The sequence below is a fragment of the Lampris incognitus genome, chromosome 3 (assembly GCF_029633865.1).
Source record: "Lampris incognitus isolate fLamInc1 chromosome 3, fLamInc1.hap2, whole genome shotgun sequence".
NCBI classification, from domain to species: Eukaryota; Metazoa; Chordata; class Actinopteri; order Lampriformes; family Lampridae; genus Lampris; species Lampris incognitus.
Window position 1 is genome coordinate 23,525,622 of NC_079213.1, and position 14,835 is coordinate 23,540,456.

The following is a 14,835-nucleotide window of genomic DNA, read 5'->3' on the forward strand; positions in this document are numbered from 1 at the left end:
ACTGAGAGCTTCGCTTTTGATCCAGTTAACTTTGGCTGAAGATATTAAGCCAAACTGGATGACACCCCTCACCAACATGTCAATATCCTGCTGACTGTTCACCAGAATTACCAAATCATCTGCATAGGCTGACAGTTTCAAAGGTGCATTACAACCTGGAATAGTTCTACCCTGAAGGTCAGATCTAAGTTTGTGCAACAAAAGCTCAAATGCTAAGGAATACAACATGCGAGAGAGGGCACAGCCTTGTCTAACTCCCATTTGGATTTGAAAAGGGGCGCTCAAACCACCACCAATTTTCAGCACACTCTGAATGTCACAATAAAAAACCTTTGCTAATAAAACCAGGACCAAAACCAAATAAACTCAGCATGAGCCATAAATATTCATACTCAACATGATCAAAAGCTTTTTCCTGATCAACTTATATGATACCAGCTTGGAGACCAAACAGGTTACAGATCTCTAAAAAGTCTCGAATCAGAAGGATGTTATCTGAAATCAACCTGCCAGGTCCACAGTAGGTCTGGTCACAGTGAATCTCTTGTTCCATTACTTTATTCAGCCTGGTTGCTAACTGCTTTGAGAGGCGCTTATAATCAGTGCAAAGCAGTGACATGGGCCTCCAGTTTTTAATGGACTGTAAATCACCTTTCTTAGCCAGTAAGGTAAGAACCGCCCTCCTGCAGTTTAGCGGTAGACACCCTCCGGCAAGACTATCATTTAGCACTGCCAGCAGATCTCCCCCAACCACTGACCAGAAACACTTTTAAAAGTCAACAGGTAGACCATCAATTCCGGGAGCTTTCCCACTGTGCATACTCTGCAGAGCAGCACAGAGTTCATCAGAAGAGAGAGCTGCTTCCAGCTCTACATTACTCAGCTGTTCAACCTGAGGGAGATCATTATAAAAACTCCCGAGACACTGTCTGCTCCTCTCCATCCTCACATTTAAACAGGTTACTGTAAAAACTGACGGCCCACTTACAAATTGCAGTATGGTCAGTCAGCACCTGCCCAGTGTTAGATTTTAAGCTGTGAATGAACCTCTTCTGTCCATTCTTACGCTTCAGACCAAAGAAAAAGTGTGATGGGACATCAATCTAGGCTACATTTTGAAAGCGAGACCTGACCAGAGCCCCATGAGCTGAAACACCGAGCAGGTTATTTAAACGAGACTTTTTCCACTGCAAGTGCCTCGGTATGGTGTTGGTCTCCTGTGGCCTCAGCTAAGTCTTGGAGTTCCTCTACTTCAGACTCCAGAGCTTTCACTGAAGTCATTAAGGTTTGTGGGACATTCCGAGCGTACTGTTGACGGTTGTCTTATTTGGACTTTTCTAATATCCTACCACTGTTGTACAGACATAAAATCAGATTTTACACTTTGGTGGTTTTTCCAAAAACAGACAAAAGCTTCCTTGTAGTTTTTATCATCTAGTAAAGCCATGTTAAAATGCCAATAACAACTACTGGGTTTTACACATTTTATAAAGACAAAAAACTGTTAGAAGTGAGTGATCAGAAAAACAAGCAGGGCTGGTAACACAACATTTTGAATACAATAAACTGATGTATGAAACAATAAAAACAATGAAGCCTGGCCGTAGACAGTAAGTTATCACTAACATGTGTCCAGGTGTATTGTCTCGGTTTATTATGAAATCTTCTCCACACATCACACAATTCACCAGCCTCAATTAGATGAAACAGACGACTGCGAGAGGCAGCGTGAGCCTCCGCATGGTTCCTGTCGAACCTGCTGTCCTCAGTACAGTTAAAATCTACACCAATAAATAAATATTCTTCCCTGTTACATTTCTCATAACTTCATTTAAAACATCTACAAAGACTAATCTCTCCACTCCCACAACTGGAGCATAACTATTAATAAACATTTTTACATTTTCATACACTGTTCTTACCTTTTCTTTTCTTTTTTTTTTTACCCCCACTTTTTCTTCCCAATTGAATTTGGCCAACTACTCCACTCTTCCGAGCCATCCCGGTTGCTGCTCCACCCCCTTCTGCTGATCCGGGGAGGGCTGCAAACTACCACATGCCTCCTTCTTTTCACCTGACAGTGAGGAGTTTCGCCAGGGGGACGTGGCGCGTAGGAGGATCACGCTATTCCCCCCAGTCCCCCCCCCTAAACAGGCGCCCCGACCGACCAGAGGAAGCGCTAGTACAGCGACCAGGACACATACCCACATCCAGCTCTCCACCCGCAGACACGGCCAATTGTGTCTGTAGGGATGCCCGACCAAGCCGGAGGTAGCACAAGGATTTGAACTGACAATCCCTGTGTTGGTAGCCAATGGAATAGACCACCATGCAACCCCACTGTTCTCGATTTTAACAGATGGCATTTAATGACTTCTTCAGACTCAACAGACTGAGGAATAAAATTCCTGAAAAAAAGAATTACAATCCCACAACTGTTGCTGGTTTTGTCACTTAAAAAGGTTTCACCAGTCTATTCTTTTCTCCAGTCAGCCTTGTTATCAGCAGTACTGTGTCTCTTGTACAAAAAAAGACATTTAACTTTTCAAGAGCACACGACTTGAGAAGGGCGGCCCTTTTCTCATCATCCCTTGCACCGTTTAAATTTAAGCTGTCTATTCTTATGTCCCCTATAATACAGAAAAAAAGTTGTAAAACAAAAACAAATGAACAAAAAAAGAAGTTGAAAAACTTGTTTCCTCACCCTCGAACTGTTTTTTTGACCTTTTGAACTTGCTTTTTTAGACGATAAGTCTTGTTCAGTGAAAGCTTTCTCCCACAATCCATCAGGACTTCTCAGAAAAGCCTTCACTGAATCAAAGAATTGTAAATCAGGGAACATTTTCTCAATTTTAACATTTCTAGCTCCCTTACTATCCGGCAGGAACTTCTTAATACTCACTAAAGAGTATCATTTCTTCTGTGAAGAAGCTACAGACTCCACATCACTCTCCTCATCACCTTCACTTTCATCTGACTGCAGACACCTCCTCTGACTAGAAATTTTATCGCTTTACTAGAAGACTGAAGCCCATCATCAGGTTTCCTCCTCTTAGCCTTGTCATTAGAAGAGTCTCTGTTTATCAATGTCTCACTTTCCTCCTCCAGAAAGCAGTCTGCTTCCTTTGTTTCAGTGTGTCCACTGTGTCACATTTAATACCAGTGTGACACTTTTCAATAACCTCTACATCAGCATCTTTATGTGTAGGACTCGGATCAGCAGCACCTGAATCAGCAGTCCCCGGACTAGCAGCCCCCGAACCAGCAGCCCCCGGATTAGCAGAACCCAGATCAGCAGCACCTGAACCAGCAGTCCCCAGACTAGCAGAACCCGGATCAGCAGCACCCGAACCAGCAGCCCCCGGATTAGCAGAACCCAGATCAGCAGCACCTGAACCAGCAGCCCCCGGATTAGCAGAACCCAGATCAGCAGCACCTGAACCAGCAGCCCCCGGATTAGCAGAACCCACCTGAACCTGCAGCCTGAAACTCAGCTTCACTCTGTTTTTCTCCCTGCGGTGTATTTCCCGTTTTGAGCTCAGTGCTGCAGTCCCAGTTTGCTCGGGGCTCTGTGCTGCAGTCTCACCATCATTTGACTCAGTAGTTGGTGTCCCTGGACAGGAACGGATGAGGTGACCCTCCATTCCACAGCCAAAATATTACAATTTCTCAGTGTTGTTCTTCAGAATAATAAAGACCTGCCTTCTGAAGGAAACATGTTTTAAACATGGAGATCTGCAGCTCAGAGGACTCAGTTTTATAGGGGACATTAATTGTCCGTGTCTCGCCAGTTCCCTCGGCAACATTCTGCTGCTAATGAATGGAGGAACTTTGGACAAAATGATCCTTTTGGCCGGATTAACCAACGACACCACCTGAACAAAGGTGTCTTGGATCACCACACCTTGCTCAACAACCCCGTTAACTTTACCGACACTATCCAGAAAACATAACGACTCCAGTATTCATTCTAGAAGCGGACGTTACACTGTCGTAACCGACAATTTCCCCGATCACTAAACTGCAATTTTCTACAGAGCAACAGAAAGTCAGACAGAGTTTAACTCCACATTGGCAGAAGTAGAAATGTCATCTGATCACACGCACACACACACACACACACACACACACACACACACCAGCATAAAATCCAATTATACACTCAACAAAAACTATACCCAATAAGCAATAATATTGAAATAGGCAGTAGGCTACTAGAGTCCGACATTGTAAATTAGCTTAGTTTTGAGGATGACAGCGAGACACGATGGGGCTTGGTGTTAAATACTGAAATTATTTCATTACAATCCAACGAGTCACTTAGTTCTCTTTCAAAGGACAGCAGGGACAAAGAGTTCAGTCTATATGTCATCACTGATGCCCTGATGCCAGTTTTTATCTTTAAGCACAATGTACAATAACCATTTCCCAGGGGCGTCTAGATGGTATGGCGGGCTATTGCAGTATCATTGGTTCGAATCTCCATGTTACCTATAGCTTGGTCGGGCGTCCCTACAGTCACAGTTGGCTGTGTCTGCTGGTAGGAAGCCGGATGTGGGTATGTGTCCCGGTCGCTGCACTAGCGCCTCCTCTGGTCGGTCGGGGCGCCTGTTCGGGGGGGGGGGGGAATAGTGTGATCCTCCGACCCGCTATGTCCCCCCGGTGAAACTCCTCACTGTCAGGTGAAAAGAAGCAGCTGGCGACTCCACATGTATGGGAGGAGGCATGTGGTAGTCTGCAGCCCCCCCCCCCCCCCCGGATCAGCAGAGGGGGTGAAGCAGTGACCGGGATGGCTCGGAAAAGTGGGGTAATTGGCCAGGTACAATTGGGGAGAAAAGGGGGGGACTCCCCCTCGCAAAAAAAACAACTATTTCCCTGTCATCCAGTGTAAACTCCATATCGCCGAGGGCCTTTGGGGCGCATACTGATGTATGTACGAACACACACACACACACACACACACACACACACACACACACACACACACACACACACACACACACACACACACACACACACAAGGTCAACTGGTGTCTCACTGTCATGGGCCATAGGCTTTTCCTCACACTGGCTTTAGCTACTATGTTTGGACTGGGCTGCCAAGGCCTCCATTTTTACCTCTGACAACATTTGTGCCGACACATGGACAGTAGTACACATGCAGATACACACAAACAAACACGCGAGTACACGTGCGCTCTGTCATGATCAGTGACGGTAACCGTGAGTTTGTGCAGAGCAGAGGACAGGATGACCCACTTCGTTCTTCCAATTCATTTGTACACTTCACTCCGTCTCATCCCGTCTCTCCCAAATTCTTACTTCCTCTCTCTCTTTTCCGTCTCTGACTCCCGCTGACAGTTGAAGTGGCTGTGGGCCATCAGCCTTGACTCGCTTATCCCTCCTTCACCTCATTCCTATTCATCACACACTTTTTATGCCCATCTGTGTTAGTCTCTCACCTTGGCTCTCCCCATTCGGTCATCTTCGCTGTATTCTTCATGCATCTGCCCCCACCCATGTCCTCCCCTCTATCATGTGTTTTCTTTTTTTATTTCTCTCTCTTACCTTGACTTGAGCACCTCGTTCATCTTCTGCTCCAGGTCTATCCTCTTCCCCCGCTCCCTCTCCAGCTCCTGCCGCAGGGAGTCCACATTGGTCTCCTCCCGAAGTTTCCTCAGCTCTTCCTCTGGAAAACAGAAAAAAAAAAAACACACACACAATCAGCACGTGTGTTACAATAAGTGTTGTGCTCTATTAGATTATGGTGGTTGTTTTTTTGGGGGGTGGGGTGTGTGTTTTCGATTCCCCCTCCCTTTTTCTCCCCAATTGTATCTGGCCAATTACCCCACTCTTCCGAGCCGTCCCCGTCGCTGCTCCACCCCCTCTGCCGATCCGGGGAGGGCTGCAGACTACCACATGCCTCCTCCGATACATGTGGAGTCGCCAGCCGCTACTTTTCACTGGACAGTGAGGAGTTTCGGCAGGGGGACGTAGCGCATGGGAGGATCATGCTATGCCCCCCGGTTGCCCCTCCCCCCCAGACAGGCACCCCAACTGACCAGAGGAGATGCTAGTGCAGCGACCAGGACACACATCCACATCCAGCTTCCCACTCGCAGACATGGCCAATTGTGTCTGTAGGGACACCCGACCAAGCTGGAGGTAACACGAGGATTCGAATCAGCGATCCCTGGGTTGGTAGGCAACCGAATAGACCGCTACGCTACCTGGACGCCCCCTATTGTGGTGGTTGTTAAGCGTAACAAACGTGGCAGGTAGATTAAGATGTGAAGATGATAATCAACATTCCTTCAATATCACCACAACTTCCACCATCATTACCACCAATGAGAATGCAACCATTAATATAAAAGGTACAATCTTAGAAGATTTACATCCAAACCTAATGCCCTTTTTGATACTTCCCATCGTTGGCGTATTTAAGACAACAGCTAATCCACAAATACCCAACTCATGAAAGCTTTTGTAGTTGCTCATGTTGATGGTCACTGTCAGGTAGGACTTGGATAGCTTTTGAGTTCTTCAAAACCACAGACGAATGTGGAAGAATTAGGCAGGCAGCAGTGTGCGTGAAGAAATTTTTTTTTTGTGACTAACATGCAGCTATATACTAAGTGGCCAACTTTCACGAAGACCTTTACCAACAGATCATAATCATCGGCGGTCACTTGGGATCGAGTAGGACTGTCCTCCCTCTGGGTTCCTCTGGGTCCTTCTCAGTCTTCAGGTTGGTGTAGAGGCCAATCCTGGAGCTGCATAATGAGAGGACACCTGCACATGACAGCTTTGTATGTGGAGTGGCTGATGTGCCTACAGCCACCACACAGTCCTTGGCAGGGGTTGGCCAGAGTCCAACGGCATGGAGAACCAAGACGATTGGGGACCACCCTCTGTTGCAGCCTTCATCTGCCTTCACTGCCGTTGTGACCTGGAGACATCTTCCGCCAGTTCTGCCGTTGAGGTCTTTGTTGGATCACGCCTTGTGTGGAATCTCCCCCTTGACCTATCTGCCTTGAGATCATTGGTACACGCAAGTTTCTCCACCATAGCAAGGTGTGATCCAGGAGAAGACAGACAACAACAACAGATACTACAACATCAACAACTAAAATGAAGGTTCGGGCCTCCAGGTATTGTAGCGGTCTATTCCATTGCCTACCAACACGGGGATGCTGGTTCGAATCCCCGTGTTGCCTCCGGCTTGGTCGGGCATCCCTACAGACTCAATTGGCCATGTCTGCTGGTGGGGATCCGGATGTGGGTATGTGTCCTGGTCGCTGCACTAGTGCCTCCTCTGGCCAGTCGGGGCGCCTGTTTGGGGGGGGAGAGGGAACTGGGGGGAATAGCGTGATCCTCCCACGTGCTACGTCCCCCTGGCGAAACTCCTCAAAGTCAGGTGAAAAGAAGCAGCTGGTGACTCCACATCTATCAGAGGAGGCATGTGGTAGTCTGCAGCCCTCCCCAGATCAGCAGAGGGGGTGGAGCAACAACCGGGATGGCTTGGAAGAATGGGGTAATTGGTCGGATACAATTGGGAGAAAAAAGGGGGATAATTAAAAAAAAGAAAAAAGAAAAAAATGAAGGTTCAACCATATTTTGTTATTAGACAGCGGCAAGGGTACAGACACAACAACCCTGAAGACTGATTACAAATGGAGCGGAGGGATTTGGAGGAGCAAAACACACAATGCAATTACCCGTACAGGTGTCAATAAGTCACAAAAAACAAAAACAAAAAAAACCCTACAATAACTTTAATGGAATCATCATGCTCATTAGTGAGAGCGCTACCATCATCATCATCACCACTGGAAGAAGGCCTTCATCCTCATTAGCAAGATCATCATTGATCACTGCAAATATTTACCGTCAGCTATTGCTGACATCATCAAATACTTTTGATCATCTGCCGTCCAGAAAAGGGATTCGTTACCTGTTCTTCACACCACAGAGCGGAAGCGTGGGCAGAACGCTTACACAAAACTCTCGTTTCCAACGGCAATGTGACGAGAACGGCGCGGTTATCCATTCAAGTGTGGTGCAGTTTTGATTACGCTTTGCACAATGCGGCGCAGGGGTGATATGTGAACTATTGAACTCGAACGCGCTAATGAAGCCACTGCTGGAATTTCGCTTCATGTTTGCGACGCCGCTGCTGGCCCGCTAGCTGGGGGCAGCTGGTATTACAATCCGCATCGGTTAACGTGGGCGCACAACAGCACCACAGATGTGTGTGCGCCTGATCTGAAATGGGGGTTTGGGGGGGGGGGGCGGGGGTTTACTGACAGCGGCCCAGTGTTACTCACCGATGCCCCATCTTATTTCAGCAAGCTTTCCAGCGGCCGAGCCTGTGAGTATGTGAAGGGACTGGAGTGGAAAAATGGACAGACCACTGCCAATAGCAACAACAAGGTAACAAAACAATCCACTGATGGTGTGCGTGGGCCCATTTATGAGGAGACACACACACAAAAATGTGAAATGTACTTGCTTACACAACCAACGCATAAATATGCAGGCAACAGTGTCAAAAAGAATGTTTACAAAAACACAAAACTACAAGCAAAAATGGCCCCCACCAATGTCCGCCACATGAATATATTCAAAAGTTGAAGTTTGAAATGCATAAGTGTTTTCATTTGTTTTGCCCGGTACACACACACACACCAAAAACATGTTTACATTCATCCATACAAACTCACACAAACACATTTCTATGAAAGATGTACAACCACCAGGATACAAAGATTGTCTTAAGAGTAATTTTCTTTTTAAAACCTGGTAGTTATAAAATCAACTAGTAATTTTATCACACACACACACACACACACACACACACACACACACACACACACACACACACACACACACACACACACACACACACACACCTCAGTGACGGCCTTTATGGTGATTGGACTGCACCCTATAATTTTCTTATCTTCCTCTCCTCCATCAATATTTGTCTCTTGACCCTTTCCTGCTATCCAACGTCTCTGTCCTTCTTCCTCTCTGCTGTCCCTCGTCCAATTTCCTGTATCGGTGCTTTCCCAGGTCTTCGGTTGCAGTCTCTTCAGCAGAGTAGGCTAGATGGTCAGATAAAACATGGCCGCATGCAGTATGCCACACTGGGCTAGCTAAGACAGGTTTCTACGCCGTTTCACAGATAACTGAAAATCATTGGATATCAAAATTTTTGTTTCTGCAATTCATAATGGTTGTAATTTGGTGATCTTGAAGCGTTTGAAATACACTCACTGGCCACTTTATTAGGTACACCTTGCTAGTACCGGGTTGGACCCCCTTTTGCCTTCAGAACTGCCTTAATCCTTCGTGGCATAGATTCAACAAGGTACTGGAAACATTCCTCAGAGAGTTTGGTCCATATTGACATGATAGCATCACGCAGTTGCTGCAGATTTGTCGGCTGCACATCCATGATGCGAATCTCCTGGTCCACCACATCCCAAAGATGCTCTATTGGATTGAGATCTGGTGACTGTGGAGGCCATTTGAGTACAGTGAACTCAATGTCATGTTCAAGAAACCAGTCTGAGATGATTCGAGCTTTATGACATGGCGCGTTATCCTGCTGGAAGTAGCCATCAGAAGATGGGAACACTGTGGTCATAAAGGGATGGACATGGTCAGCAACAATACTCAGGTAGGCTGTGGCGTTGACACGATGCTCAATTGGTACTAAGGGGCCCAAAGTGTGCCAAGAAAATATCCCCCACACCATTACACCACCACCACCAGCCTGAACCGTTGATACAAGGCAGGATGGATCCATGCTTTCATGTTGTTGACGCCAAATTCTGACCCTACCATCCGAATGTCACAGCAGAAATCGAGACTCATCAGACCAGGCAACGTTTTTCCAATCTTCTATTGTCCAATTTTGGTGAGCCTGTGCGAATTGTAGCCTCAGTTTCCTGTTCTTAGCTGACAGGAGTGGCACCCGGTGTGGTCTTCTGCTGCTGTAGCCCATCTGCCTCAAGGTTTGACGTGTTGTGCGTTCAGAGATGCTCTTCTGCATACCTCGGTTGTAATGAGTGGTTATTTGAGTTACTGTTGCCTTTCTATCAGCTCGAACCAGTCTGGCCATTCTCCTCTGACCTCTGGCATCAACAAGGCATTTTCGCCCACAGAACTGCCGCTCACTGGATATTTTCTCTTTTTCGGACCATTCTCTGTAAACCCTAGAGATGGTTGTGCGTGAAAATCCCAGTAGATCAGCAGTTTCTGAAATACTCAGACCAGCCCGTCTGGCACCAACAACCATGCCACGTTCAAAGTCACTTAAATCACCTTTCTTCCCCATTCTGATGCTCGGTTTGAACTGCAGCAGATCATCTTGACCATGTCTACATGCCTAAATGCATTGAGTTGCTGCCATGTGATTGGCTGATTAGAAATTTGCGTTAATGAGCAGTTGGACAGGTGTGCCTAATAAAGTGGCCGGTGAGTGTATGTTTTCAATGGATCCGAAAGTCTTTACGCATCAAATCAAGCACTGCGATTGTGCACGAGCGAGTGTGCAAGGTGCACCCGTGTGAGCAAAATGAAAGAAGTCAGCAGTAACAGGTGAAAATAAGCATCATTTGGTTTTTTTTTGTTTGGATTTTTTTCTCCCCGATTGTATCCGGCCAATTACCCCACTCTTGTGAGCTGTCCCTGTCGCTGCTCCAACCCCTCTGTCGATTCGGGGAGGGCTGCAGACTACCACATGCTTCCTCTGATACATGTGGAGTTGCCAGCCACTTCCTTTCACCTGACAGTGAGGAGTTTTGCCAGGGGGACGTAGCGCGTGGGAGGATCACGCCATTCCTCCCAGTCCCCCCCCCCCGAACAGGGGCCCCGACCGACCAGAGGCTTCCCACCTGCAGACACAGCCAACTGTGTCTGTAGGGATGCCCAACCAAGCCAGAGGTAACACGGGGATTCGAACCGGCGATCCCCATGTTGGTAGGCAACGGAATTGACCGCCACACCACCTGGACACCCTGAAGTATACACTTTGTAAGACTGCAACCACCTTGTAAGCAAAAAGTTTCTTCCTGTCATTGCACCATAATTTTTTTTGGTTTTGTTGTCTTTATATGGTAACTAACTTTTTCTGTTGGTTGAACGTCTCGTGTGAGGACAAAACTCGCTCATGCTACACCGACACTTATTCTCATCACCACATCCTGACTTGTCGGGGAAGCGGTAGTGTATAAAATCTGACATCAAAACATTTCTGGCGATACACCAGCCCTCTTACTTTTCACCCTCTCTGACCCAACTTCTATTTTCTTCCTCTCATTTTCCATTCAACCCTTTTCAACTCCCCCCCCCCTCCTCCTCCTCCGGCAGGTTGGTAGGCAGCTACCGGCAGCAGGTGGATTCGGGTATCGCAGCGTTCCGTGCACAGGGGAGCGACACAAGCGGTGCTTCCTGTCAGTCTTTTGTCCAGGACTAAAGGCATGCATGAATATTGGAGGAACGAGGGGGACCACGGTGTGTGTGTGCAAACACACTCGCAGGCACAAGCCCATTAAACAGAGAAACCACGGATGTGTGCAAACATGCAGGCAAAACCTTGCATGCCGTCGTACACCACCACATTTGCACATACACAACAAACATGCATGACTGCACAATGGACACACTGACAAATAGAAGGAAACTTAAAGGAGTCAACTCTGTTCATATCATAATTCACTGACACCACAGGCAAAGCAAATATTCACACACACACACACACACACACACACACACACACACACACACACACACACACACACACACACACACAGTTGTTTTGATGAGGGCTTTGGGTGTGTGAACCGATAGTGTAGAGTCTCTCTATGGTTTTTAAGCATTCTGTTTGTGTTTTAGCTGCAGTCTCGCTGCAATGAGAGATCTCTTGAGCTCACTTCCTGGTCCAACATCTGAGCCCATAAATAACCAGTCTTCTGAGGTGCAGAGTGACAGCAATAATTACAATATTTGTGTAGCAATTTTCTGGGGGAAAAAAGCTCAGAGTGCCTCGCAATTGAAACAAATAAGAGGCAGGAGAGCAAGACCTCACAGGTCACAGGCTACAAAGGACAGCTGGACGAGACAAAAGAAACAACAGTAGAAAGCGAATTGTCTTTGCATGAAAGCATGTTTGCAAAGGAGTTAGGTTCTGAGACAACATGAAACCCCATAATTAAAAAAAAAACCCTGGCCATGCTGCAATGCTCAAAAAGACCCAGTATGCCTCCCTGACATGGTTTTAGTTGGAGCATAGTCACATTGATATTCAAACTCATACAATTGCATGTCCACACTAGTTAATAGCTACTAAAATCAAATAAGTATACCAAGAAACAGAACTGAAAGAGGGTGAAAGAGAAGTAGAGAAAGGAAAGAAATGAGTCACAAATTGCACTTTCCTTCAGACTATTTGCACATTTGTTTAGAGATATTTATCAGAGTTTAAATATACAAGCCAGTGCATTCTTAGTGCCGGTTCCAAGCCCGGATAAATGGGGAGGGTTGCGTCAGGAAGGGCATCCGGTTTAAAACCTTTGCCAAATCAAATACGCAGATCATAAATCAGATTTCCATACTGGATCAGTTGAGGTCCGGATTACCAATGACCGCCATCAGTACTGTTGGCCAGCAGGGTTCCTGTGGAAACTATGCTACTGTTGGACGAAGGAGGAGGAGAGGGGGACGGCATGTGCAGAGGCAGCAGGAGAGGAGGAAGGGTAGGAGTGTGGCACCATGTTGGCACCATGACTGGTAAAGGGAGAGAGCTGGCTGATATGATGGAGAGAAGAAAAGTAGGTATACTGTGTATGCAACAGATCAGGTGGAAGGGGAGTAAGGCCAGGAGCATCGGAGGAGGGTTCAAACTCTTCTACCATGGTGCGAATGGGAGAAGAATGGGGTAGGAATAATTCTGAAGGAAGATTATGTCAAGACTGTGCTGGAGGTGAAGAGAGTGTCAAACAGATTGATGAGTATGAAGCTGGAAACTGAAGGTGTATTGCTGAATGGTGTCAGATCATATGCCCCACAAGTTGGATGTGAGATGGAAGAGAAAGAAGAATTCTGGAGTGAGTTGGATGAAGTGGTAGAGTGTGTTCCCAAGGGGCAGAGAGAGGTGATTGGAGTGGACTTCAATGGGCATGCTGGTGAAGGGAACAGAGGTGATGAGGAGGTGATGGGGAGGTATGGTGTCAAGGAGAGGAATGTGGAAGGACAGATGGTGGTGGATTTTGAGAAAAGGATGGAAATGGCTGTGGTGAATACATATTTCAAGAAGAGGGAGGAACACAGGGTGACGTACAAGAGTGGAGGAAAGCTAACACAGGTGAACTATATCTTATGTAGGAGGCATGATCTGAAAGGGACAGGAGACTGCAAGGTGGTGACAGGGGAGAAAATAGCTAGGCAGCATCAGAAGGTGGTCTGTAGGATGACTTTGGAGACCAAGAAGAGTCAAGTCAAGTCAGTTTATTTGTATAGCCCAATATCACAAATTTGTCTCAAGGGGCTTTACAGCAACACAAGTGACGGCAGTGCCAAGGATCAAATTGTGGAAGTTGAAGAAGGAAGACTATTGTGTGGAGTTCAGGGAGGAGTTAAGACAGGCACTGGGTGGTAGTGAAGAGTTGCCAGATGGCTGGGCAAGCACTGCAGAAATGTTGAGAGAGACAGCTAGGAAGGTACTTAGTGTGTCATATGGACAGAGGAAGGAAGACAAGGAGACTTGGCGGTGGAATGAGGAAGTACAGGAAAGTATACAGAGGAAGAGGTTGACAAAGAAGAAGTGGGATAGCAAAAGAGATGAAGAAGTAGACAGGAGTACAAGGAGATGCAGCATAAGGTGAAGAGAGCAGTGGCAAATGCAAAGGTGTATGGTGAGTTGTATGAGAGGTTGGACACTTAAGGACAGGATTAGGAATGAGTATATTAGAGGGACAGCTCAGATTGGACGGTATGGAGACAAAGCAAGAGAGGCAAGATTTAGATGGTTTAGACATGTGTGGAGGAGAGACACTGGATATATTGGGAGAAGGATGCTGAATATGGAGCTGCCAGACAAGAGGAAAAGAGGAAGACCAAAGAGGAAGTTTATGGATGTGGTGAGGGAGGACATGCAGATGGCTGATGTGACAGAGGAAGATGCAGAGGACAGGAAGCGATGGAAACAGATGATCCGCTGTGGCGACCCCTAACGGGAACAGCTAAAAGTAGTAGTAGATTTATTGGAGTACGCCATCTGTATTCTCCCCGGATTTTTAACTTCTCATCTCATCTCATTTCATCATCAGCTGCTTCTCTGGGGTCGGGTCACGGTGGCAGCAAGCTAAGTAGGGCACTCCAGATGTCCCTCTCCCCAGCAACGCCCTCCAGCTCCTCCTGGGGGATCCCAAGGCGTTCCCAAGCCAGATCGGACATGTAGTCCCCTCCAGCGACATCTGGGTCCACCCTGGGGTCTCCTCCCATTCTGACGTGCCCAGAAAGCCTCCAAAGGAAGGCGCCCAAGAGGCATCCTAATCAAATGCCCGAACCACTTCAATTGGCTCCTTTTGATTGACAATTTTTAACTTTTTACATTTCATTTTATTTCTATTCACTTTTTCTATCTCTTCTTTTGCACAGTTTCAGTGTTTGCCAAAAAGCATTGCACTGCTCCTTGTACTTGTACGTGAAGTATGTGACAAATAAACCCTTGAATCTTGAAATGCTTTACAATATATTTCTTTATAGGGGTATATGTTGAGTGTATGGGCTCTCTACTAGAAACCCCCCCTTAAGATCAACCCA

At 46.7% G+C, this 14,835-nt stretch overlaps 1 protein-coding gene across 1 annotated transcript in view; it reads right to left on the reverse strand.

Moving 5' to 3' along the window:
- The window catches only part of gramd4a (GRAM domain containing 4a), an 83,696-nt gene that overhangs the window by 20,307 nt on the left and 48,554 nt on the right, over nucleotides 1–14,835 (reverse strand). The window contains exon 4 of the mRNA XM_056275920.1: nucleotides 5,569–5,689. Within this exon, the coding sequence (XP_056131895.1) occupies nucleotides 5,569–5,689 (121 nt within the window). The remainder of the gene's footprint in view (nucleotides 1–5,568; nucleotides 5,690–14,835) is intronic.